Source organism: Schistocerca cancellata, chromosome 3 (genome assembly GCF_023864275.1).
Source record: "Schistocerca cancellata isolate TAMUIC-IGC-003103 chromosome 3, iqSchCanc2.1, whole genome shotgun sequence".
NCBI classification, from domain to species: domain Eukaryota; kingdom Metazoa; phylum Arthropoda; class Insecta; order Orthoptera; family Acrididae; genus Schistocerca; species Schistocerca cancellata.
Genome location: NC_064628.1, coordinates 287701436 through 287728387, shown reverse-complemented (window position 1 = coordinate 287728387; position 26952 = coordinate 287701436). Strand labels below are relative to the sequence as shown.

General features: G+C 50.1%; 1 protein-coding gene across 1 annotated transcript in view; it reads left to right on the top strand.

Moving 5' to 3' along the window:
• LOC126174966 (brefeldin A-inhibited guanine nucleotide-exchange protein 1) overlaps positions 1–26952 on the top strand; it is a 264490-nt gene that overhangs the window by 93630 nt on the left and 143908 nt on the right. The window contains exons 9-11 of the mRNA XM_049921435.1: positions 19130–19299; positions 21629–21807; positions 21950–22148. Of these exons, the coding sequence (XP_049777392.1) occupies positions 19130–19299; positions 21629–21807; positions 21950–22148 (548 nt within the window). The remainder of the gene's footprint in view (positions 1–19129; positions 19300–21628; positions 21808–21949; positions 22149–26952) is intronic.

Here is a 26952-nt window from a genome sequence, read left to right as displayed (position 1 = left end):
TCGCCGCCCCCCTCGCTGCTCGCCGCCCCCCTCGCTGCTCGCCGCCCCCCTCGCTGCTCGCCGCCCCCCTCGCTGCTCGCCGCCCCCCTCGCTGCTCGCCGCCCCCCTCGCTGCTCGCCGCCCCCCTCGCTGCTCGCCGCCCCCCTCGCTGCTCGCCGCCCCCTCACACTAGCCTCCCTCTCCCCCCTCCCACCCCCCCTCCCCGCTCCAACTCTCCCTCACCCCCCTCTCTCCCCTCCTTCCACCCCCTCTCCACCCTTCCCGCAGTACATGCCTGTCTTCTTGGAGCACCAGGACTCATGGCAATGGCCATCATGCCAGTTGACGTTCACTGTGGCTGGGTGGGGGTGACGCCTGCGGGGAGAGCCCCTGAACGGAGTGGGAGGCATCAGGGTGGATGACCCGCATTGAAGTGGACTAAGTCATCTCTTGCAGGTGACTGTACGGCATCAGTAGTCTCTAAGAAGGGCAAGATCGAATACAGTGCTGACAGGTATGACCCTAAATTGTTTCCCTCCCTTGCTACACCATGGAAGGAATGTAGGGCTACAGAATGGAGAGAGCCATATGTGCCTCGGGTTTTTAGTCTGTAGCAGAATTGATTGCGACTCCTTTCTACATACAATGCCTCAATTTTTCATTGAACACATAGAGGGTAAGTTGGAGAAGTGACAGCGCTGTTCGAGATGTGAAATGGTGCAGTCTTGATTCAGGCAGCATTCCCAGCCCAATCCCAAGTGCTACTCTGCCTGTGACAAGCTGGGTGATATTCCTGGTACTGTCACTCCCCATAAAAGTCTCAACATGATCCAAGGATCATTTTCCATCGTGATCTCCCCTTGCAGTCTGACAACGAGCTCCGCGTCAATTTGGAGTGGCGGGGTGTTCATTTCATCTCGCGCGTTAACAGTGGACCCGAAGACAACAGGGTTGCTACCAGTGCCTTCGTCTTGGCCTTCGAGGGTGATTCATTACCTGAAAAGGTCAAGATGATGGTTAACCAGTGTGACGTTAAACCATATGTCTCTCTTCCTATGCGGTGCTTTAAGTGCTGGAAGTTGGGTCACGTCTTCCCACTGCACTTCCAGCACCACGTGTTGAGACTGCAGAAATCCACTGCACCCAGATGCCTTTCCACCCTCACAATAACATCATCCTCCGATGGAATCGCGGCTGTTTTTTTTCACCACCTGGTTGAGCTATGGCAACTCATAAGCTTTACACCTGCTTTCTGCATTGGCCTTCAGGAAACCTGGTTACTGAAAATATGGACCCCTGCCCTCCATGGCTGTATGGGATATTACAAGAACCGTGACTGTGATAGTGTGTCAGGTGGAGTTTGTGTCAATGTCCTCAACTTAGTATGCAGTGAATCTGTGCCCCTTGACACCCCTCTTGAAGCTGTGGCTGTCAGGATAAGTACGAAGCAGGAAATAACTGTCCGCAATGTATATCTTCCCCCTGATGGTGCAGTACCCCTGAACGCATTGGCTGCACTTACTGGTCAACTCCCTAAACCTTTCCTACTTTTGGGAGATATTAATACTCATAACCCCTTGTGAGGTACCACTGTGCTTACTGGCCAAGGCAGATGTCAAAAATTAATATCTCAGTTCGACCCCTGCCTCTTAAATGCAGGTGCCCCCACACATTTCAGTGTGGCACATGGCACATACTCAGCCATTGATCTCTCGTTTGCAGTCCTGGCCATCTATCCACTGGAGAGCACATGATGACTTGTGTGGTAGTGACCAGTTCCCCAACTTCCTGTCACTGCCCCGGCATCAGGCCCACAGACGTCTGCCCCAATGGGCCTTAAACAAGGTAGACACGGAAGCCTTCACCTCTGTTGTCACCATTGAATCTCCCCCACATGGTAACATCAGTGTGCTGGCTGAGCAGGTAACTACAACAATCGTCTCTGCAGTGGAAAACAGAATCCCTTGTTCTTTAGGGTGCCCCCGGCGAAAGTCAGTACCTTGGTGGTCACCAGAAATCGCTAAGGCAATTAAGGAGTGTTGGCAAGCTCTACAGCGGCATAAGGTGCACCCTTCCCTGGATCACCTCATAGCGTTTAAACGGCTCAATGTCTGCATTCGCCAACTTACAAAATGACGGAAAGAGGAGTGTTGGGAGAGATACATCTTGACCATTGGGTGTCATAGGTCACCTTCCCAAGTCTGGGCGAAGATCAAATGAGTTTTTGGGTACCAGATGCCAACAGGTGTTCCCGGTGTTAACATAAATGGCGTGTTATCTGCTGACGCAAACACGATTGCCAAGCACTTTGCTGGGCCCTATGCTCGCACCTCTGTGTCGGAGAATTACCCCCCAGCTTTTCGCACTCTCAAATGGCGGATGAAAGGGAAAGTCCTCTCGTTCACTACACGCCACAGTGAACCCTATAACACCCTCTTTTACAGAGTAGTAGCTCCTCAGTGCCCTTACACATTGCCCCAACCCAACTCCTGGGCCAGGTCGGATCTGCAGTCAGATGATCAAACATCTCTTGTCTGACTACAAGCAACGTCTCGTCATGATCTTTAACCAGATCTGGTGCAATGGCGTCTTTCCATCGCACTGGTGGGAGAGCACCATCATACCAGTGCTCAAACCTGGCAAATAACATGCTTGATGTGGATAGCTATCGGCTCATCAGTGTCACCAACGTTCTTTGTAAGCTGCTGGAACATATGGTGTGTCGGTGGGTCGCTCTACCACTAATAATCTTGTGTCCCTCGAGTCTGCCATCCGAACAGCCTTTTCCAGATATCAACACCTTGTTGCCGTCTTTTTTTTTATATACAGAAAGCGTATGACACCACCAGACGACATCATATCCTTGCCACATAATACGAGTGGGGTCTCTGAGGCCCGCTCCCGATTTTTATCCAGAATTTCCTGTCACTCAGTACTTTCCAAATTGGTCTCTCCCATAGTTCCTCCCATATCCAGACGAATGGGGTGCCGCAGAGCTCTGTATTGAGTGTATCTCTATTTTTACTGGCCATGAACGGTCTAGCAACAGCTGTAGGGCCATCCATCTCACCCTCTCTGTATGCAGACGACTTCTGCATTTCGCACTGCTCCATTAGTACTAATGTTGCTGAGCTGCACGTACAGGGAGTCATCCGCAGGCACAGTCAAGGGCTCTAGCCCACAGCTTCCAGTTTATGGCCATAATGTCATGTGTTACGCACTTCTTTCAGCATCATACCATTCATCCACAACCAGAACTTTACCTTACTGACAATCCCCTCATGTAGTGGAGACATCGATTTTTAGGCTGTTTTTTGACACCCGCTTGACTTTGCTTCCTCACCTTTTGTCAGCTTAAGTGGCAGTGCAGGCAGCACCTCAATGCCCTCTGCATCCTGAACAACACCAATTGCAGTGCAGATCGCTCTACTCTCTTGAAGCTCTACAGAGACCTTGATCAATCCCACCTTGACTATGGGAGTGTGGTTTATGTTTCGGCGGCACTCTCAGCGTTGTGTTTACTCAACCCAGTGCACCACTGTGGCGTTCGACTCATGATGGGAGCTTTTAGGACGAGTCTGGTGACCAGTGTCCTGGCGGAGGCTGGAGTCCCTCTGTTGCACAACTGCTCATCAGTTCTGTTGCACACATTCATAGTTCTCATGAGTGCCCAAATTACCATCTTCTCTTCCCACCCACGGTGGTTCATCCCCCACTTCGGCAGCCCAGATCAGGGCTTACAATTGCAGTTCGCCTTCGATCCCTTCTGTCTGAACTGGAGTCCTTGCTTTTACCACCTATACTCGAGGTCCATTCGCGTACACCTGGATCTTTGACATGGCCCAAAGGACTCAGTTCACAGTTCACAGCTCTCCGCTGTCACTTCCTCTCGATTCTTGACGTGTGCCGAGGCCGTGAAGTGGTTTACACCGATGGTGGTGGCTATATCTCGTGCTCTTCAGCACATCTGTTCATGCGCTGGGGAGTCATTTCTTCTGTGTACTGACTCCTTGAACAGCCTACAAGCTATCGACCAGTGCTACACTTATCATCCTTTGGTAGCAACCATTGAAGAGTTCATCTATACCCTAGTACAGTCCAGTCATTCAGTGGTGTTTGTGTGGACCTCAAGACATGTTGAAATCCCAGGCAAGGAACTTGCTGACAGGCTGGCCAAACAGGCTACATGGAAACCTCTTATGGAGATGGGCATTCCAATAACTGACCAGCAATTGTTTTTATGCCACCAGGTTTTTCGGCTTTGGGAGACAAAATGGCATAACCCCAGTGTGCACAAAAACCTGTCTGTTGTTAAGGAGACTATGAATGTGTGGAAGTCCTCGATGAGGACCACTCGCAGGGACTCCGTGGTTCTCTGCCCGCACCACATTGGCCATGCTTGGGCGACCCACCTCTACCGTGAAGACCCACCTCAGTGTCGCTGCGGCACAGTTCACAGTGGCCCATATTCTGGTGCACTGTCCCACTTTGACTGCCCTGTGACGAAATCTTGGGTTACTGTACTCGTTGCCGCTAATTTTATCTGCCAGTGCCACAGCGGCTGATTTAGTTTTACGTTTTATTTGTTAGGGTGGGACTTATCATTTGATCTAAGTTTGAGTGCATGTCATTTGTCCCTGTGTGTCCTCCACTCTAGAGCTTTTAATGTCTTGCAGAGTGGCTGGCTTCTCCTTCTTATTCTCATGGTCAGCCAGCCATGGAAATTTGTATTGTCGTTCTAATCTCTTCTACCTGTTTATTGTGTTTCTATGGTTTTCTTCTCCTCTTTAGTCCATTTAAGTGTTTATTGCCCTTCCGTCATTCTTGTAGTTTTTCTTTTCTCTCTGTTTTGAATAGTTGGTCTCGCTTGTTTTATTGTCACCCTTGTGGCATTGTTTTATTCGGAACTAGCGAATGATGCCCTAGCAGTTAGGTCCTAACCACCCTCTTTTAAACCATTCAGCTAACCAACTGCCACACCCCCTTCTGCCCACCATCGGCCCCCATTCTGTCCCCCTTCTGACCCCTTCCGCCCCCACCAACCCATCACATCCCATTCCACATCTGCCCCACAGATCACCCATCTTCCATCCCCCAACAACACGGACGCCTCCCTCACATCTGTAGGCTGCCACCCTCGATACCACGATCGCCAATGCTTGGCCGTCACCCCCCCCTCCATGGCCGCACCCCCCAGTAGCCCCTTACCCGCACCCCCCAGTAGCCCCTTACCCGCACCCCCCAGTAGCCCCTTGCCCGCACCCCCCAGTAGCCCCTTGCCTGCACCCCCCAGTAGCCCCTTGCCTGCACCCCCCAGTAGCCCCTTGCCTGCACCCCCCAGTAGCCCCTTGCCTGCACCCCCCAGTAGCCCCTTGCCCGCGCCCCCCCAGTAGCCCCTTGCCCGCGCCCCCCCAGTAGCCCCTTGCCCGCGCCCCCCCAGTAGCCCCTTGCCCGCGCCCCCCCAGTAGCCCCTTGCCCGCGCCCCCCCAGTAGCCCCTTGCCCGCGCCCCCCCAGTAGCCCCTTGCCCGCGCCCCCCCCAGTAGCCCCTTGCCCGCGCCCCCCCAGTAGCCCCTTGCCCGCGCCCCCCCCCCCAGTAGCCCCTTGCCCGCGCCCCCCCCCCCAGTAGCCCCTTGCCCGCGCCCCCCCCCCCAGTAGCCCCTTGCCCGCGCCCCCCCCCCCAGTAGCCCCTTGCCCGCGCCCTCCCCCCCAGTAGCCCCTTGCCCGCGCCCTCCCCCCCAGTAGCCCCTTGCCCGCGCCCTCCCCCCCAGTAGCCCCTTGCCCGCGCCCTCCCCCCCAGTAGCCCCTTGCCCGCGCCCTCCCCCCCAGTAGCCCCTTGCCCGCGCCCTCCCCCCCAGTAGCCCCTTGCCCGCGCCCTCCCCCCCAGTAGCCCCTTGCCCGCGCCCTCCCCCCCAGTAGCCCCTTGCCCGCGCCCTCCCCCCCAGTAGCCCCTTGCCCGCGCCCTCCCCCCCAGTAGCCCCTTGCCCGCGCCCTCCCCCCCAGTAGCCCCTTGCCCGCGCCCTCCCCCCCAGTAGCCCCTTGCCCGCGCCCTCCCCCCCAGTAGCCCCTTGCCCGCGCCCTCCCCCCCAGTAGCCCCTTGCCCGCGCCCTCCCCCCCAGTAGCCCCTTGCCCGCGCCCTCCCCCCCAGTAGCCCCTTGCCCGCGCCCTCCCCCCCAGTAGCCCCTTGCCCGCGCCCTCCCCCTCCCCCCAGTAGCCCCTTGCCCGCGCCCTCCCCCTCCCCCCAGTAGCCCCTTGCCCGCGCCGTCCCCCTCCCCCCAGTAGCCCCTTGCCCGCGCCGTCCCCCTCCCCCCAGTAGCCCCTTGCCCGCGCCGTCCCCCTCCCCCCAGTAGCCCCTTGCCCGCGCCGTCCCCCTCCCCCCAGTAGCCCCTTGCCCGCGCCGTCCCCCTCCCCCCAGTAGCCCCTTGCCCGCGCCGTCCCCCTCCCCCCAGTAGCCCCTTGCCCGCGCCGTCCCCCTCCCCCCAGTAGCCCCTTGCCCGCGCCGTCCCCCTCCCCCCAGTAGCCCCTTGCCCGCGCCGTCCCCCTCCCCCCAGTAGACCCTTGCCCGCGCCGTCCCCCTCCCCCCAGTAGCCCCTTGCCCGCGCCGTCCCCCTCCCCCTCCCCCCAGTAGCCCCTTGCCCGCGCCCCCCCAGTAGCCCCTTGCCCGCGCCCCCCCAGTAGCCCCTTGCCCGCGCCCCCCCAGTAGCCCCTTGCCCGCGCCCTCCCCCCCAGTAGCCCCTTGCCCGCGCCCTCCCCCCCAGTAGCCCCTTGCCCGCGCCCTCCCCCCCAGTAGCCCCTTGCCCGCGCCCTCCCCCCCAGTAGCCCCTTGCCCGCGCCCTCCCCCCCAGTAGCCCCTTGCCCGCGCCCTCCCCCCCAGTAGCCCCTTGCCCGCGCCCTCCCCCCCAGTAGCCCCTTGCCCGCGCCCTCCCCCCCAGTAGCCCCTTGCCCGCGCCCTCCCCCCCAGTAGCCCCTTGCCCGCGCCCTCCCCCCCAGTAGCCCCTTGCCCGCGCCCTCCCCCCCAGTAGCCCCTTGCCCGCGCCCTCCCCCCCAGTAGCCCCTTGCCCGCGCCCTCCCCCCCAGTAGCCCCTTGCCCGCGCCCTCCCCCCCAGTAGCCCCTTGCCCGCGCCCTCCCCCCCAGTAGCCCCTTGCCCGCGCCCTCCCCCCCAGTAGCCCCTTGCCCGCGCCCTCCCCCCCAGTAGCCCCTTGCCCGCGCCCTCCCCCCCAGTAGCCCCTTGCCCGCGCCCTCCCCCCCAGTAGCCCCTTGCCCGCGCCCTCCCCCCCAGTAGCCCCTTGCCCGCGCCCTCCCCCCCAGTAGCCCCTTGCCCGCGCCCTCCCCCTCCCCCCAGTAGCCCCTTGCCCGCGCCCTCCCCCTCCCCCCAGTAGCCCCTTGCCCGCGCCCTCCCCCTCCCCCCAGTAGCCCCTTGCCCGCGCCGTCCCCCTCCCCCCAGTAGCCCCTTGCCCGCGCCGTCCCCCTCCCCCCAGTAGCCCCTTGCCCGCGCCGTCCCCCTCCCCCCAGTAGCCCCTTGCCCGCGCCGTCCCCCTCCCCCCAGTAGCCCCTTGCCCGCGCCGTCCCCCTCCCCCCAGTAGCCCCTTGCCCGCGCCGTCCCCCTCCCCCCAGTAGCCCCTTGCCCGCGCCGTCCCCCTCCCCCCAGTAGCCCCTTGCCCGCGCCGTCCCCCTCCCCCCAGTAGCCCCTTGCCCGCGCCGTCCCCCTCCCCCCAGTAGCCCCTTGCCCGCGCCGTCCCCCTCCCCCCAGTAGCCCCTTGCCCGCGCCGTCCCCCTCCCCCCAGTAGCCCCTTGCCCGCGCCGTCCCCCTCCCCCTCCCCCCAGTAGCCCCTTGCCCGCGCCGTCCCCCTCCCCCTCCCCCCAGTAGCCCCTTGCCCGCGCCGTCCCCCTCCCCCTCCCCCCAGTAGCCCCTTGCCCGCGCCCTCCCCCTCCCCCCAGTAGCCCCTTGCCCGCGCCCTCCCCCTCCCCCCAGTAGCCCCTTGCCCGCGCCCTCCCCCTCCCCCTCCCCCCAGTAGCCCCTTGCCCGCGCCCTCCCCCTCCCCCTCCCCCCAGTAGCCCCTTGCCCCCCAGTAGCCCCTTGCCCCCCAATGGCCGCCGCCCACCTGCCCCCCCTTTGCTATCGCCCCTCCATGACTGACGCCGCCGCACCCTCATATCTGACACAAACCCTGGCCTCTGCCCCCTGTTGGCCTCTGGGGCCCCCCTGTTGGCCTCAACCCACCCGCTTCCCTTGGCCGCCGCTACCGCCCCCCCATGTCTGATACAACCCCTGGCCTCTGCCCCCTATGGCCGCCGCCGGCCCACACTCCCCATCCGCCGCCGCCCCCCCTCCCGTCAGCCGCCGCCGCCCCCCCTCCCATCAGCCGCCGCCCCCCCGCCCCCTCTCCGCCCCCTCCCCGTCAGTCGCCGCCCCTCCGCCCCTCCCCGTCAGCCGCCGCCCCCCGCCCCCTCCCCGTCAGCCGCCGCTCCGCCGCTGCCCCCCCGCCCCCTCCCCGTCAGCCGCCGCTCCGCCGCCGCCCCCCCGCCCCCTCCCCGTCTGCCGCCGCCCCCCGCCCCCTCCCCTTCCGCCGCCCCCCCATCGCGGCAGCCACGCTCCCCAAGGCCGCCACGCCCGCCCCGCGCCCTCCCCCATGGCGGCCATCACCCCTGGAATCCGCCGCCGCCCCCCTCCCAAAGGCCGCCGCGCCCCTCCCACGGCCGCCGCGCCCCTCCCACGGCCGCCGCGCCCCTCCCACGGCCGCCGCGCCCCTCCCACGGCCGCCGCGCCCCTCCCACGGCCGCCGCGCCCCTCCCACGGCCGCCGCGCCCCTCCCACGGCCGCCGCGCCCCTCCCACGGCCGCCGCCAATGTCACTGCTGCCACCCCTTACACCACAGCCACCATCGCTCTGGCCACTGCCACTTCACCCCAAGCCACCACCGCCACCAACACCTCTACGCCATGGCCAACACCAATCCATCCACTCCACCCTCGCCATACCCGTCACATCCCCACGGCACTCCTCCTTTCTCCCTGCCACGACCGTATTTCTCCCCCACCACAAACTTATATCTCTCCCAAGCCACTCCTATCTTTGCCCCAGCCACACCCGTATTTTGCCCCAGCCACACCTACCCTTACCCTAGCTACGCCCCCCGCCACGCCACTGACGCACCCCGCCACGCCGCTCTCGCCCCCCCGCCACGCCGCTCTCGCCCCCCCCCGCCACGCCGCTCTCGCCCCCCGCCACGCCGCTCTCGCCCCTGCCACATCTTTCTCACCCTTCTGTTGCGCCCACCCACCGAATCGCCCCTCGCCCCCTCTCCCACCCAGCCCCTTTCCCATCTGCCGAACCCTCACCTTCTCCCCCCCCCCTGTCGTCGTCGGGTCGCCCCCCATCTTCCATTCTCTCTGCAGCCTTCCATTCTCTCTGCAGCCTTCCATCCGGCTCTCCCTCCTCTCTGTCACAGTCCCTCTTCGCCCCCTGTCGCTTCTCCTCCTTCCCCCCTCTGTCGCTCCCCCCCTCTGTCGCTCGCCCCCTGTCGCTCCCCCCCCTGTCGCTCCCCCCCCTGTCGCTCCCCCCTGTCGCTCCCCCCCTGTCGCTCCCCCCTGTCGCTCCCCCCCTCTGTCGCTCCCCCCCCTCTGTCGCTCCCCCCCTCTGTCGCTCCCCCCCTCTGTCGCTCCCCCCCTCTGTCGCTCCCCCCCTCTGACGCTCCCCCCCCTCTGCCGCTCCCCCCCTCTGCCGCTCCCCCCCTCTGCCGCTCCCCCCCCTCTGCCGCTCCCCCCCCTCTGCCGCTCCCCCCCTCTGCCGCTCCCCCCCCTCTGCCGCTCCCCCCTCTGCCGCTCCCCCCCTCTGCCGCTCCCCCCCTCTGCCGCTCCCCCCCTCTGCCGCTCCCCCCCTCTGCCGCTCCCCCCCTCTGCCGCTCCCCCACTCTGCCGCTCCCCCCCTCTGCCGCTCCCCCCCTCTGCCGCTCCCCCCCATCTGTAGCTCGCCCCCCCCATCTGTAGCTCGCCCCCCCATCTGTAGCTCGCCCCCCCCATCTGTACCTCGCCCCCCCCCCCATCTGTAGCTCGCCCCCCCCCCATCTGTAGCTCGCCCCCCCCCATCTGTAGCTCGCCCCCCCCCCCCATCTGTAGCTCGCCCCCCCCATCTGTAGCTCGCCCCCCCCCATCTGTAGCTCGCCCCCCCCCATCTGTAGCTCGCCCCCCCCCCCATCTGTAGCTCGGCCCCCCCCCATCTGTAGCTCGCCCCCCCCCATCTGTAGCTCTGCCCCCCCCCATCTGTAGCTCTGCCCCCCCCCTCTGTAGCTCTGCCCCCCCCTCTGTAGCTCTGCCCCCCCCTCTGTAGCTCTGCCCCCCCCTCTGTAGCTCTGCCCCCCCTGTAGCTCTTCCCCCCCCCCCTGTAGCTCTTCCCCCCCTCTGTAGCTCTGCCCCCCCCTCTGTAGCTCTGCCCCCCCCCTCTGTAGCTCTGCCCCCCCCTCTGTAGCTCTGCCCCCCCCCCTCTGTAGCTCTGCCCCCCCTCCTGTAGCTCTTCCCCCCCCTGTAGCTTCCCCCCAAGTCTGCCACTGTTCCCCCGAACGCTACCTCTTGTCCCCCCTCCACACCTTCCCTTTATGCCTCTCTTTTGTTGCCATTCCCTCCTCCCCTTTTCACCCTCCTCCCTTCTTTCTCTGTGCACTTCCTATCTTTCTGCTCCTCCTCCCTCTCCCCTCTGTTCCTCCTTTTCCCACCCTTTCCTTTTCTCTGTGCCTCTCTCTCTCTCTGCCCCTCTGTCTCCCTCAGTTTCCATCGTTCTCCCTTTCTCTGCACCCTCCCTATCTGCCGCCTCATATACAACAGCCTCAGCTACCCTCTGGACTTCTTACATACCATTGTGCACCCGCTGAAAGACCTCCCTCACCTCTAGTGTCCTTCTGTACTTCTGCCCCACCTCCATCTGTAATCAGCAGATGTATTGCCATGGCCACAGGTGGTTGCATCTGGGTGTCAGTGTGGTTGTGAGTGTGAATATGTATATTTCTACTAGGAAAAGTGCAAGTGCCCAAAAACTAGTAAATACTATTTTGTGTTTCTATGCACTGCATATCATTCGGCTATAGATGAGTGATCATTCCTCTCTGGAATTTCCATTGTTTTTCTCTATATATGCTGTATTGATGTTGATAGATTTCTTACATTATTCCTCCACTGTCAAATTCAACTGTGAATGTACATGTCACCAGAAAGTGCTCTTCTTTACTAAATTAACGACAAAAAATGTAATGGTTTGTTCCTGATTGTTACCGAGTTCTTCATCCTGTTAATTTTCATAGATCCCATCAAGCAGCAATTCTGCATCCACAGAAAACACAGACTAGTGGCACTTAGTTTGAAACAAATACCAGATGTAACACAGGGCTGGAACTGTCTGCCACTAATACTGCTGAAGAGCCACAAAATTATTTTAAATTTGTTCAGCTATGATACAGAGAATATTCCTGGATACGTATTCTAAATGAGCACTACAGCTATATGACATAATTAACTGATGAGGATAACCAAAGCGGTCCTCATGGCTACTCCGTAGTTCTCTCTGAGCAGGCCTTTACAATTTACTCAACAAATGAATTTATGATATTTCATCCAGAATTGCATGAAGTCTGGAAGACACTGTGTGAGATGAGACATACTTGTGATGAGAAATTCCTGTTTACTCACTCCTTTAGAAGTGTGCTTCAGTTTGTACCAAGTATGTACCCACCAAACAAGAACAATGTCCAAAGCATCCAGAAATCCTTATCTGTGTACACAGGCTGGGGAAGGAGATGCAATCCCACTGGGTACCAGGGCACATGTAAACCTGGGGGAGGGGGGGAATAGCTGCTTTGGCAGCCAAGGACACATACTGGAAATCTCAAGAGTCAGTTCGTCATTTCCCCTACATATTATCACCTACCAGTTGATGTACAGAATAATGTACCAATGGAAAACAATTTGACTGGACTGACAGACAATAAGCTGTGATTGGCAAAGTCAACTATTTGCCGTGGTGCACATCCAATTGATTATGTGGAAATACTTATCACTTGTCTATAAATAGAACACAGTCAGGTGACTCATCTTGTACTTCATTTTCCACAGGACCCTTGTAAGTGTGTTGCTTCTGATGTACAGACTAGAGTTTGCTGGATTTTGATGGCCATGTATTTCCAGTGTAGGCACCAATGACTGACTTACCTGCCTTTCTTTACTCTATTTTAGAGGACAGTGAAATAAATGTCGAACAGATTTTTAAGATCGAGCAGGGTGTCCAGTGTCCTGGAAAACATGGAAAACTCGGGAAATTTTTTCTTTCCTCAGAAACTCAGGGAATTTTTGCATTTTTCCTAAAAACCCTGGGAAAGGCATGATATCTCATTTGATTTGGGGCAGAGGCATTTGCTTGCCTTCTGCTTGGCTTGATGCCATGCTGTGCTCACTGTTCACACTCAGCTTGGTGCTGCACTGTTGTTTTGTCATTCCCCAACCTCTCTCCTTGTTGACATGGAATGGCTTGCTCCACACCTGTCACTGCGGCCAGGCCGTGCTACCCTGGTTTGTTGTGTTTTCACTTTGTGTGTTTGTGACACAATGTGACCAGCCAGGATCTGTGATGAGTATATGGTGTGGTTTACATTTACATTTGTTAAAATGTACTGCCTTGTTTGGTAACATAATGTTATCATAAAGATGTGTGATTTAATTGGAGTTGTGGTCTACTTGAATCCATTTATTTTGCACCAGGGATATTAAGGTGTTTGAGGTTTGCATGCAGCACATTTTCTGCATATATACCAAAAAATTGCTGTCGTAGATGTGAACAGCTATCGATCTCATTGAGTTATGTATGAATAAGACTCATTATTGATCTTTAGTTTCAGGCATTAAGTAATGTAATTAGAACACTAATTAGTAGTCAATGGGCTTTGGTGTGGCACTAAAGATTTAGTTGAAGGATTTGAAGCAGGTGCATTCCAGTCTGAGGTAAATCTGGAAAGTTGCTCAGATGCGTATGGATGGCCCTAATGTTAATAAGTCATTCCTAAGAGGATCCAATGCTTTTGTACTTCAAGACATATGGCTTTTATATTGTGCGTGGTGACTTTGACAGGTTGTACTAGCATTGGTTGGAATCTTTTTCAATTTCAGAGAACTTAATGTAATCTATTTAAAAATGTTCCCTCACCCAAAGGTGATTTCAACAATATTACAAGCGCATCTGTCTCTCCCACAGAAGTTTTGCGCTGTTTGCTGGGACGAGACTCAAATGATGTCAACTGGACTTAGAAAATATTAACAGCTGTTTAAAAATGTACAAAGGAAGTAGAAAAAATAAAAGAGGAACAGAAGTAGATAAAACCATAAATTTAAGTTCTCTACTGGAATTTCATATAGTCATAGATACCACCTAGTGTGCAAGTTTTTGAGGAGAAAGATGCTGATGGCTTATCTCACCTTTCTTGTGACTGTGGCTTCTCAGGTTGACTCGGTCCTGACTAAATTTCTTAGATGCCCCTTACCTTCGTTCCTCTATGATTCTGTCCAGTCTACAGTCTGATAATAAATGAGAAAATCTCTCAGATCACCTCCCCCCCCCCCCCCCCCCCTCCCTTTCTTCTGTAGAAACAGGTTATCTTAAAAACAGATCTGAATGACGACATAAATCAGTTGTAACCTCAGAAAGTGGAAAACTGGTAAGAATCAAAAAAACTCTTTGTCAATATGACATATTGCGGATATCTTGGAACTACAGAATGTGTGCCTTACATTTATAAGGTGTATGGTATCCAGTATTCTGGATAAATAGCCCCCAGCTTGTATGAAAGACATTCCATGTGTAGAACCAGAAGTGGAAATTAATGCCGACAACGAGAAGAGACAGTTAGATGTAGAATTGACACATCACTACCTTAGTTTGCTTAGCCGGTCACAAGGCTGACGCTGTTGCCTACGAGTCCCAAAATCTAGGGGAGACCATGTTAGTAAAGAAAATCCTCAAATAATATGATGGGGTTTGTGCTTACATCAATCAATTCTGGATGACAGTCATTGGGGTTAAGAGTGAACATGAAAATGCGAAGAGATTTATCAAGGTTGCTTGCCATCTCTTCCTTGGTAATGCCAACCATGAAAGAAGTTTCTCTGACAACTCCATTCCAGTCAAAAAATTGACTGAAGCATCTCCCATAGCCATTTTTGCTGTTCAGAGTGCATTCAAGGTCATAGACACAGTGAAACAGTAGCAGGGAAAAGGACAGCTGAGAAGTCTTTAAAAGAAAAGGAACGAAATAAGAAAGTCAGTAGGAAAAAAGCAAAGAGAGCTGTAAATTGTGAAAACAAAACTCGTGGAAAATACTGAGAGAGAGGTTCCTCAGATTGAAGTAGTAGTTCTATCAGTAAAAACTACATGTTTGTGACTTAACTATGCTATTTGGATTTTATTCTTAGAGGTCTTCATAAAACATGTAATTTTTTACTGAAATACACTACTGGCCATTAAAATTGCTACACCAAGAAGAAATGCAGATGATAAATTGGTATTCATTGGACAAATATATTATGCCAGAACTGACATGTGATTACATTTTCACACAATTTGGGTGCATAGATCCTGAGAAATCAATACCCAGAAACAGCCACCTATGGCCTTAATAACGGCCTTGATACGCCTGGGCATTGAGTCAAACAAAGCTTGGATGACATGTACAGGTATAGCTGCCCATGCAGCTTCAACACGATACCACAGTTCATCAGGAGTAGTGACTGGTGTATTGTGATGAGCCAGTTACTCGGACACCATTGACCAGACGTTTTCAATTGGTGAGAGATCTGGAGAATGTGCTGGTCAGGGCAGCTGTCAAACATATTCTGTATCCAGAAAGGCCCGTACAGGACCTGCAGTGTGCGGTCGTGCATTATCCTGCTGAAATGTAGAGTTTCACAGGGATCGAATGAAGGGTAGAGCCATGGGTCATAACACATCTCAAATTGAACAGTGGATGTTACAAGTGCCGTCAATGCGAACAAGAGGTGACCGAGACGTGTAACCAATGGCACCCCATACCATCAAGCCGGGTGATACACCAGTACGGCGATGACGAATACACGCTTCCATGTGCGTTCACCGCGATGTCACCAAACACAGATGCGACCATCATGATGCTGTAAACAGAACCTGGATTCATCCGAAAAAATGATGTTTTGCCATTCGTACACCCAGGTTCGTCGTTGAGTACACCATCGCAGGCGCTCCTGTCTGTGATGCAGCATCAAGGGTAACCGCAGCCGTGGTCTCCGAGCTGATAGTCCATGCTGCTGCAAATGTTGTCGAACTGTTCGTGCCGATGGTTGTTGACTTGCAAACGTCCCCATCTGTTGACCCAGGGATCGAGACATGGGTGCACAATCCATTACAGCCATGCGGATAAGATGCCTGTCATCTTGACTGCTAGTGATACAAGGCCGTTGGGGTCCAGCACGGCATTCCGTATTACCCTCCTGAGCCCACCGATACCATATTCTGCTAACAGTCATTGGATTTCGTCCAACGTGAGCAGCAATGTCGCGATACGATAAACCAGAATCGTGATAGGCTACAATCCGACCTTTATCAAAGTCGGGAACGTGATGGTACTCATTTCTCCTCCTTACACGAGGCATCACAATGACGTTTCACCAGGCAACGCCGGTCAACTGCTGTTTGTGTATGAGAAATCGGTTGGAAACTTTCCTCATGTCAGCACGTTGTAGGCGTCGCCACCGGTGCCAACCTTGTGTGAATTCTCTGAAAAGCTAATCATTTGCATATCACAGCATCTTCTTCCTGTCGGTTAAATTTCGCGTCTGTAGCACGTCATCTTCTTGACGTAGCAATTGTAATGGCCAGTAGTGTAAATAATGCTCTTCATTTTTAAGTCTGTGTGCTCCAAATGCCTGATTGCTCCTAATGTAAATGTTTATTAATAATCTTTTACGTCTTTTACAACCTAGTCTCATTCTACACTGTCCAGTTACGTTAATGTCACCATCTGTCAAAGCCTGAGTATGGTCCCCAACAATAGATGCATACTAGCCATAGATGATGGGCGTGAACAATGGCTGTGGAGTTGCACATCTCTTTGCCTGTATACAACTCCACAGCCATCATTCACGCCCATCGTCTATGGCCAGTGTGCACCGGTCGCCTCAGTGCTGGTTTCGGATAGTGCCATTTCGCTATGCGTGGTATACTTTAACTACAGTGGCACCTGAACAGTTTCGAAACTTAGTCGAATCAGAAATGCTTCTGCCCTTGACCTGAAAGAAAATGATCATGCCCTTTTGGACGTCATATAAATCGCTTCGTTTCCACATTATGACAGCTGCACTGTTTCCCAGCACACCTTATATATTGTCCACTGCTAACACTGCCACCTGTCACCTGTGAGTGGTTATTGCACATTGACGTCGGACGTAGACAGTGATTACGTTAATGTGACTGGGCTGTGTAATTTTCCTGTAATATTTTTGTTGAAATCGTGTTTTATGTTTATATCTGTTGTATTCCACGTGGGAAAAATATATCTAAAAAGAAAGATGATGAGACTTACCAAACAAAAGCGCTGGCAGGTTGATACACACAAACATACACACAAAATTCAAGCTTTCACAACAAACGGTTGCTTCTTCAGGAAAGAGGGAAGGAGAGGGAAAGACGAAAGGATGTGGGTTTTAAGGGAGAGGGTAAGGAGTCATTCCAATCCCGGGATCGGAAAGACTTACCTTAGGGGGAAAAAAGGACAGGTATACACTCGCGCGCACACACACACATATCCATCCGCATATACAAAGACACAGGCAGACATTTGTAAAGGTAAAGAGTTTGGGCAGAGATGTCAGTCGAGGCGGAAGTACAGAGGCAAAGATGTTGTTGAAAGATAGGTGAGGTATGAGCGGCGGCAAATTGAAATTAGTGGAGATTGAGGCCTGGCCCATAACGAGAAGAGAGGATATGCTGAAGGGCAAGTTCCCATCTCCGGAGTTCTGACAGGTTGGTGTTAGTGGGAAGTATCCAGATAACCCGGACGGTGTAACACTGTGCCAAGATGTGCTGGCCATCCAGGCCTGCCAACCCAAAGTTTGGTACAGGTTTATTGATGACATTTTCATGATCTGGACTCACAGTGAAGAAGAACTCCAGAATTTCCTCTCCAACCTCAACTCCTTTGGTTCCATCAGATTCACCTGGTCCTACTCTAAATCCCATGCCACTTTCCTTGATGTTACCTCCACCTGTCCAATGGCCAGCTTCACACGTCCATCCACATCAAACCCACCAACAAGCAACAGTACCTCCATTATGACAGCTGCCACCCATTCCACATCAAACGGTCCCTTCCCTACAGCCTAGGTCTTCGTGGCAAATGAATCTGCTCCAGTCCTGAATCCTTGAACCATTACACCAACAACCTGAAAACAGCTTTCGCATCCCGTAACTACCCTCGCGACCTGGTACAGAAGCAAATAACCAGAGCCACTTCCTCATCTCCTCAAACCCGGAACCTCCCACAGAACCACCCCAAAAGTGCCCCACTTTTGACAGGATGCTTTCCGGGACTGGATCAGATTCTGAATGTTGCTCTCCAGCAGGGATACGACTTCCTCAAATCATGCCCTGAAATGAGATCCATCCTTCATGAAATCCTCCCAACTCCACCTAGAGTGTCTTTCCACCGTCCACCTAACCTTCATAACCTCTTAGTTCATCCCTATGAAATCCCCAAACCACCTTCCCTACCCTCTGGCTCCTACCCTTGTAACTGCCCCCGGTGTAAAACCTGTCCCATGCACCCTCCCACCACCACCTACTCCAGTCCTGTAACCCGGAAGGTGTACACGATCAAAGGCAGAGCCACGTGTGAAAGCACCTACGTGATTTACCAACTGACCTGCCTACACTGTGATGCATTCTATGTGGGAATGACCAGCAACAAACTGTCCATTCGCATGAATGGACACAGGCAGACAGTGTTTGTTGGTAATGAGGATCACCCTGTGGCTAAACATGCCTTGGTGCACGGCCAGCACTTCTTGGCACAGTGTTACACCGTCCGGGTTATCTGGATACTTCCCACTAACACCAACCTGTCAGAACTCCGGAGATGGGAACTTGCCCTTCAGCATATCCTCTCTTCTCGCTATCCGCCAGGCCTCAATCTCCGCTAATTTCAATTTGCCGCCGCTCATACCTCACCTGTCTTTCAACAACATCTTTGCCTCTGTACTTCCGCCTCGACTGACATCTCTGCCCAAACTCTTTGCCTTTACAAATGTCTGCCTGTGTCTGTGTATATGCGGATGGATATGTGTGTGTGTGCGAGTGTATACCTGTCCTTTTTTCCCCCTAAGGTAAGTCTTTCCGCTCCCGGGATTGGAATGACTCCTTACCCTCTCCCTTAAAACCCACATCCTTTCGTCTTTCCCTCTCCTTCCCTCTTCCCTGATGAAGCAACCGTTGGTTGCAAAAGCTTGAATTTTGTGTGTATGTTTGTGTGTCTATCAACCTGCCAGCGCTTTCGTTTGGTTTTATATATCTCAGTACAGCTGTCATTAAGTTCCTGTATAATGCCAAAATTTGTATATTTTGTGAAGAAAAAATAAAAAACTGGCCTGGAAAACCCGGGCTATCTTTTTTTTTTTTTAAAAAAAAATCGCTGGACACCCTGTTTAATAAAATTTCTGATATTGTTAGGAAGAAATTTTAGTGTGTTTCCAAGATCATTGTTAGGAAGAAATTTTAGTGTGTTTCCAAGATCATTGTTAGGAAGAAATTTTAGTGTTTTTCCAAGATCAGTGGCTAATTCATGTATTTTGTATGTAATCAACAGTTATCCATACTCTCCAGAGCTCCTATTTTAGGCTCTCCCCTTTTTCTGTCTTATGTCTTATTAGTGGATATAATGACAAACACATAAACAAAAAAGGAAAACTTTGCTAGCTTTTATAATGTGAACTTCATGAAGAAATAAATTATTGAGAAAACTGTCAATAATTGCAAATGAATTTTAATTGTCTACCTTCTTTATTATTTATATCATATTATGTACTTCTGTACATTGTAATAGTTGTTTCTTTTTTTATTATTCATATCATGTAGATTTGTTCCTTTCTTGCAGGTATTTTTCAAGGAAATATTTTTAAACATATTAGAAACCTCAAGTTCATCATTTGAGCACAAGTGGATGGTGATACATGCATTGACAAGAATATGTGCAGATGCTCAGAGTGTTGTAGACATTTATGTCAATTATGACTGTGATCTTTCTGCTGCAAACTTGTTTGAAAGGTGAGTATTGGTAATCTGGAGATTTAATTACATCAATCTTTTACCTGAAATTAGTCAAAAACTGCGCATAAAGTTGGATAGAAGGTTCAGTGAAGGATCTTCAATAACAACATTTAACAGCAACAACAACACTCAATAACCATTCAAATTACCAGAAAATTACAGCAGCTACGAGGTTGTTTCCAAAAGGCACATAGCTGTATGAAGGTGCTTTATTCGCAACTACCGGTCTCGCATCAGTATCCACGCAACTTCAGGTTTATAATGGTTATATTTCCATAATGTAGATGGACAATTACGGTGTCCCAGCTTTTAAGGAATTATCCACATTAAAAGTCAAACCACAATGGTGGGTTGTCATAATAAAAGTGAGTTCACCCGAAAGATATTTGTAAAATTGTACAAAGCAGACTGTTGAATGATCCAGGCCGGATAATACCATGTGGTATCTGGTAGATACTAACTGTATAAAATCAATGAAGTAAAACTTAAAATCCTTTGTAATTTGTGTACTTCCTGTGTACTGCCGTCTTATTGATAACCGGTCTCATGTGATGTAAGCAGCCTGTGGAAGCTAGCAGTACACTGAAAGGCGGAAGTCTGCTTACTCCATGTCAGCCAGTTACCAGTACAGAAGTAGTATGCATGTTACCTAGGATTTCAATTTTTACTACTTTGGTTTTATACAGATTGAGTCTGCCGGATCTTATATCCCACATGGTGTTATCCACACTGGCTCATTCAGCATGCATTTTTACAAGCATCTTTTGGGTGTACTCAGTTTCATTATGACTACCCACCATTGTGGTTTACTTTTTAATGTGGATAACTTCCAAAAAGCTGGGACTCCCTAAATGTCCATCTATATTATGGAAACATAGCCATTATAAATCTGAAGATAAGTTTATACTGATGTAAAACCGGTAGTTAAGAATAAAGCATCTTCATAAGCTATGTGGGTTTTGAAAATACCTCTAGTCTTTAATTGTTGTAATTTTTATGATAATTTGAATGGTTGTTAGTGTTGACTGTTGTTATAGTTGTTAATAATGTCTCTGAGCTTTGGTAGCCCTACACAGAAAGTTGTTTGTAATGTTTTGTTGTAATGAAATAATCAACTGCCCCTGCATTAAGGTATTGAAATTTGTCAACTGTTTACAAAGTCTTGTCACAGTATTCGTACTGAAATTTATTTTAAAAAAATAACAATGTTATTTAAATTTTAGAGTCCGTAATTTATTTTTACTATTCTGTAATGTCCCAGAATTTACAGATACTCTTCAGAAGGTTGCTGGATGCTTATTTTACTTTTAAAATTGGACTTTTTTAAAAATAGAGTTAATAATATTTCTTGTTGTGCCATTCTGTTGGGAACTGAACAGCAAGAAATTTTAAGTAATGGTTTTTTTCGGGATGCTCCCATTAATGTTCACGAGTAATATATGGAAACCATTTGTAATTGCATGGTTGAGATTTGCTGTATGGGGTGAACTAACTATAAGGTTGTTCAAATGCTATCTTGGTAGTTTCTGTATGATCGCAGTGAGCATGTATGCAATTCAGCAAATATTACAACTTCAGAAAAGGCCATTTGCATTTTGGTGGACTCATTTTATGTGCTGTTCAACCAGGATTAAGCACGTAACACTGAAAGATGCTATATTTGATTCTCATCATGTTGTGTATAGTTTTGTTTCTGTTGCACATTTTTAAATTTTTTTATTTATTTATTTATTTATTTTTTAATGTGGAGTCCACAATGTGATGTTACTAAAGTAAAATTATGTAACATCTCTGTTCTTGTCGTGAAACTTCAAGGGGGCATAAATTCTAGTCCCTGGGAGGACCAGAGAAAATGCTGATGTTTGGGTGAATAAATTTTGAAAATTTTGTGAGAAAAAATTAGGTACCTCATTTCTTGATTTGTTGTGGGATCTCGTAGTTTTGTAGCATATTTTCACCCTAGTTTTATATTTTCTGCTTCACTGGGCTCTGTTTGATTTGGTATTCTGCTGCGATGAAATGTTGAAGAGTAAAAATGTTTCTCATTGTCTTTTGAATCCTGTATTGTAAATTTATTGTCAGGGTTATTATCACAAAGAGCCTGAGGAATTTCATTGGAAATTCAGCTGAATATTTTGGAACAGATTTGCTAACAAATTAATATTATAAAATTTTTGTGAGACTAGTAATTCTTTGCTGAAAAGAAATTTTATTTAATCTGTGCGCTGTGAGAGTGGTGCTTCTTCTGTACGTCTTATTTATAACTGTGTTGTATGTATATGTATGTAGACTTCCTTTGGCTATTTAAGGTGAGGTTATTTTTCAGGCTGGTGAATGATTTGTCAAAGATAGCTCAAGGAAGGCAAGCATTGGAATTAGGAGCCACTCCAAACCAAGAAAAGTCAATGAGAATACGAGGTTTGGAATGCCTAGTCTCCATTTTGAAATGTATGGTTGAATGGAGCAAAGATCTATATGTAAACCCCAACTCTCAAACAACGCTGGGTAAGCATAATGTTTACTTACTATCAGGATGTACATATTTCTTAGAGTTAGGTAAATGAACACTTACATATAGAGGTAATTGAGGGTAGTATCCGCTTTTGATTTGTGAAGCAAAGCTATATAACTTACTTATGTTTAAAAGGTTCAGAGAGACCTGCTAAAGACGTTGAAGCTGATAGTTCTACAAAGACAAGTATCCAGTCATATGGTGGAAGCAGCAACAGTTTAAATTCAGGCTCCTCTATTCCTAGCAGCCTGAACAACAGAGAGGTGCTTGATAGTCCAGAACAGTTTGAGGTGCAAAAACATCAGAAAGAGATATGGGAGACTGGAATTACTTTGTAAGTCACAACTTCTACAAGAAACTTGCTTGATATGTCAATGAAATTATTGTACATATTTTTTTATTTTTTGTAAAGGTAACAACTCATTAAATACTAAATTTGTGGAGTCGTTGACAGACACATAAGCAGGAGAGAAAATTTTGATAGCTTTTGGACAGATCATTTTTTGAGTTAGAAAATGTGCATACACACACACACACACAGTGTTGTTGACACTTACCGTTTTCTGGGATTGCTGTTCGATGCCTGTGGGGTGCAGATTGTAATACGCTACTGCTGCTTTACAAACCCCTCGTGCTGTCTCGACTCGATTATGGGGGTGTGGTGTATGGCTCAGCATTGCAACTGCTGGACCCCGTTCACCACTGTGGGGTTGGACAGGCAACAGGAGCATTCCGCACCAGCCCTGTTAATAGCCTACTTGCTGAGGCTGGGGTTCCTCCATTTCGCATCCAGCGTCAACAACTCTTAGCTAACTATGCTGCACACGTCCGTTGTTCGCCCCGTCACCCTAACTATCGTCTCCTTTTCGCTAATGCGGCAGTCCATATCCCACACCGGCGACCACGATCAGGACATACAATTGGGATCCGTGTTTGATCACTCCTTAGTGAACTCGAGTCTTTGCCTCTTCCATCTGCTTTCCAGGTCCACCCACATACACCATCTTGGTGTATTCGTCGGCCGCAGCTTCAGCTGGACCTCGTGATGGCAAAAAGGTTCAGTTCCTCCTGCAGTCTTGCGCCGCCAATTTCTTGCTCTCCTAGACGCATCCCGTGACTCAGAGGTTATCTATACCGATGGCTCGATGGTTGATGGCCATGTGGGGTACGCTTATGCTCATTCGGACTATGTAGACCAGCACTCCTTGCCGGAAGGCTGCAGTGTTTACACTGCAGAGCTAACAGCCATTTTTCGTGCCCTTGAGCGTATTCGTACCAGCACTGGAGGGTCCTTTGTCATTTGCAGTGACTCTCTCAGTAGTCTGCAGGCTCTTGACCAGTGCTACCCACGCAATCCCATTGTCGTTGCCATCCAGGAGTCTGTTCACACTCTTGAACAGTGTGGACATTCGGTGGTGTTCATATGGACCCTGGGACACGTTGGGATAGCGGGAAACAAACTCGCCGACAAGTTAGCCAAAGAGGCTACCCGCAAACTGAAGCTGGAGATCGGCCTACCGGCAACTGATCTCCGATTGGTGTAGGGTCTTTGGGCTGTGGGGAGATGAATGGCACACTCTGTCTACACCCAACAAGCTGCGGCGAGTAAAGGAGACCATGACTGTGTGGGGGTCCTCCATGCGGGCCTCTCACAGGGATTCTGTTCTTCTCTGTAGGCTCCGCATTGGTCACTCTTGGCTGACGCATGGTCATCTGCTGCATCGAGAGGACCCCCCCTAATTGTCTCTGTGGTGCAAACATGACGGTGGCACATATGTTGTTGGAATGTCCTCTTTTAACCGCCCTCAAGCGAACTTTTAATCTCCTCGGTGATTTATCATCTCTTTTAGGTGACAATGTCTCTATGGCAGATTGGGTTGTAAGTTTTATTCGCACAAGCGGCTTTTATAAGTCCATCTAATTTTATGTGTCACCCTCTTTTGTGCTGTATATTTTACTTAGTTTTGTGTTGTACTTCGACTCCACCCTAATCTTTTAGGCTGGAGGTTTAACGTGTTGCAGAGTGGCTGGCTCATCCTTTTATTTTCGTGACCAGCCAGCCACGGTTCTCTGTTGTACAGTTTTACTTCTTTCTGCCTTTCTTCTATATGTTGTTTTTGCTGCTGTGCTCCATTTTCTATGTTGCCTTACCGTTGACCTTGGGGCTTTTCTTCCCCCAGTTTTTTTTTAGTGCTCGGCCTGACTGGTGGATGGTTTAAATATGCTCTGTGTGTTTATGAAACAAGGGACCAATGACGTTTGCAGTTTGGTCTCTTTAATCACACACACACACACACACACACACACACACACACACACACAGAGCTACATCTGTGCTGACAGTTCTGTAACTGTACAAGTGGATGCATGTACGTGTGTACTCGAGCTTGTAAAACGATCTGTCCAAAAGCTAGTGAAATGTCCAATCTTTCTTCTGAGCCTGTTGACGACCAAATACTTCTTATGTTCAGTGAGCTGTTAACTTTCTCCAAAAACTGCTTAATAGTAACACAGAATACAGCACAATTTTAGCAGAATATCATGTGACACAGTAAATGCAAGTCTGGGTTCCTGTCCAGGAGGAAGCAGATTCATGTTTCATGTTTCAATTGTACTAAATCAGGCTTAAGTGTGTACCAGAAATACCTTTGGCATGAGGTGCTGTGAAACTGCATTCACATATATTGAAATGCCTGTGTTTGGCTGGCAGGAGAAAACACTCAGCTAAATATTCAACAGAGGCCCTATCTTCACATATACAGAAATTAATCACTGGACAAAATTTACTACTGATTAAAGATAAAAGTATTTTAGTCTATAGTTACAATTTTTTCCCTCCCTCCCTTTCGACACACCCATACTCAGGCCATCATATTACATAAAAATCCCAGTACACAGTTAAAATAATAATGTAAGAAACATTTACAATTTTTTTTCTTTGGCAGTGAATGTATGGTAGTGCAGTCTTACTATTGGCATGCAGTCATTACACTCACGGCCCTAATTGATGTATCAAATACTAAAAGTAAAGGTCAATACTAAGCTTTAAATAGATCCAAATTGCAACCAGCAATGATAAGAGTGACCTCTATGTACAGAGGTTTTTTTTTTTAGGCACAATATAAAAAATATGTAAAGAATAAAAGTAGTTTAAAGTATGAAATTTACAAAATCACAATCAAATAATAAACAAAGAATAAAATAGTTCCCACTGTGATAAATCATTAAAAATAAAATAGCAACTCTAGGTAGCCATGTTTGCATTCGTGGTTTGTATTTGGTTCATATCACATATAAACAGCACACAAACTGTTTCTTCACTTTCTATCACACATAAACTGCATAAGAATGGTGGATGTTAACATGGATACCTGTATTTTTTGCTTTTAATGGTTTATTTTTGTGTGTACTGATGTATTCTTTTTGTACTCATCTGAGCCTGCTGTGTTGTGTATGTCATTTAAGGACATTATACATTATGCTTCTAGATTAAGACACTGCTGTGTTCAATTATATTTTTATTTCACTAGGCCTATTTCAGTGTGATTGCCATTGTTAGGTTATATCACATGGTCTTGATGCCCATATGATATCTCTGTCTTAGTTGCTGTATAAGTTCGCTCGTTTGATGTTGGTGGGGCTATTGTAGGCTTTAAAACAGTAGCTGAAGCAATTATTTTTGAATTTTCCAATAATAAAATTTTATTTCATAATAATAATAGACAGTTGAGTCAGCAATGTTATATAACGACATTTCTGACTCAACTGTCAATACAGCAGTCAGTTAGTCATTATGAAATAAACTGTCATAATTGGGAAGCTTCAGAAATAACTGCTAGAGCTACAGTCTAAAACCTACAATGGCTCCACCAACATCAAACAAGTAAACTTACACTGTAGTGACAGCTACTAGAACATTTATATCATATGGACATAAAGACCACATGATATGACCTGATGATAGCAATCACGCCAAAATAGACCTAATGTAATAAAAATTGAACACAGCAGCTTCTTGGTTTCATAGCATAATACTGGGTGGTTATAATTAAACTTTCCCTATTTAACACATTATAATATGGAAGCTAATTACTGTATGAGAACCAAACTTGGTAATGTTAATGTTAAGGACATGGGGAATAGAAAGAGAAATAATGCAGAATCAGTTCAATTGAAACACTTTAATGTGGTACTACAGTAAGAGCATTACACACCAGTACCATTGCTGCTACAAAAGGGGCTCAATATGGCACCCATCAGTGTCCTGAAGAGTATGAAAGCACAGTAATGCATTCTGCACAGTGTAACGAAGCATGTCCGTAGGTATGCTGGCTTCCTCTCGTGATATGCTGCACTTCAGATCAGCACGTGCGTCTTTCCCCTGGTAAATCCTGTCTGTCAGTTAGTCCCACAACCAGAAATCACAGGGAGTGAGATCAGGTGATGATGCCAACCAAGCATTTGGAAACTATTGGCTCATAATTCGATTGTTTCCAAATGTGTTCGAAAAATTTTGGGCCCAGAATACTGGACATTTATGTCAACATTTAAAATTTTACTGGTACATTTGTGTATAATATATCTTAAAAGGTAACAAACCCGCCAAGTTAGCCAAGAGCGCTAATGCGCTGCTTCCTGGACTCGGGTAGACATGCCGGCCGTGGTTTGAATCCACCCGGCGGACTAACAATGGTGGGGACCGGTGTGCCAGCCAGCCTGGTTGTGGTTTTTAGGCCATTTTCCACATCTCACTAGGTGAATACTGGGCTGGTCCCCACGTCCTGCCTCAGTTACATGACTCGCAGACATTTGAAACAGTTCGCGCTATTTCATGATTTACACTAGACACAGACAGCTGGGGTACTCTGATTCCGTCCCTAGGGGTACGGGGTGGCAGCAGGAAGGGCATCCGGCCACCCCTTCAAATTAACTGTGACAAATCCGCTTGTAACCCTGCCAACCCTGTGAAAACTGCGGGACAACAGCAGTAGCCAAAGAAGAAGAATACCTTAAAGGGTAACACGTGCAAAAAAAAAAGACCAATATTATATGTGAAAGATTAAATTTTCTTGTAGCTTTACTATATGTATATTAATTTAGACCATGAACTTTTCGTATTCATGTGTTCACACTACTTA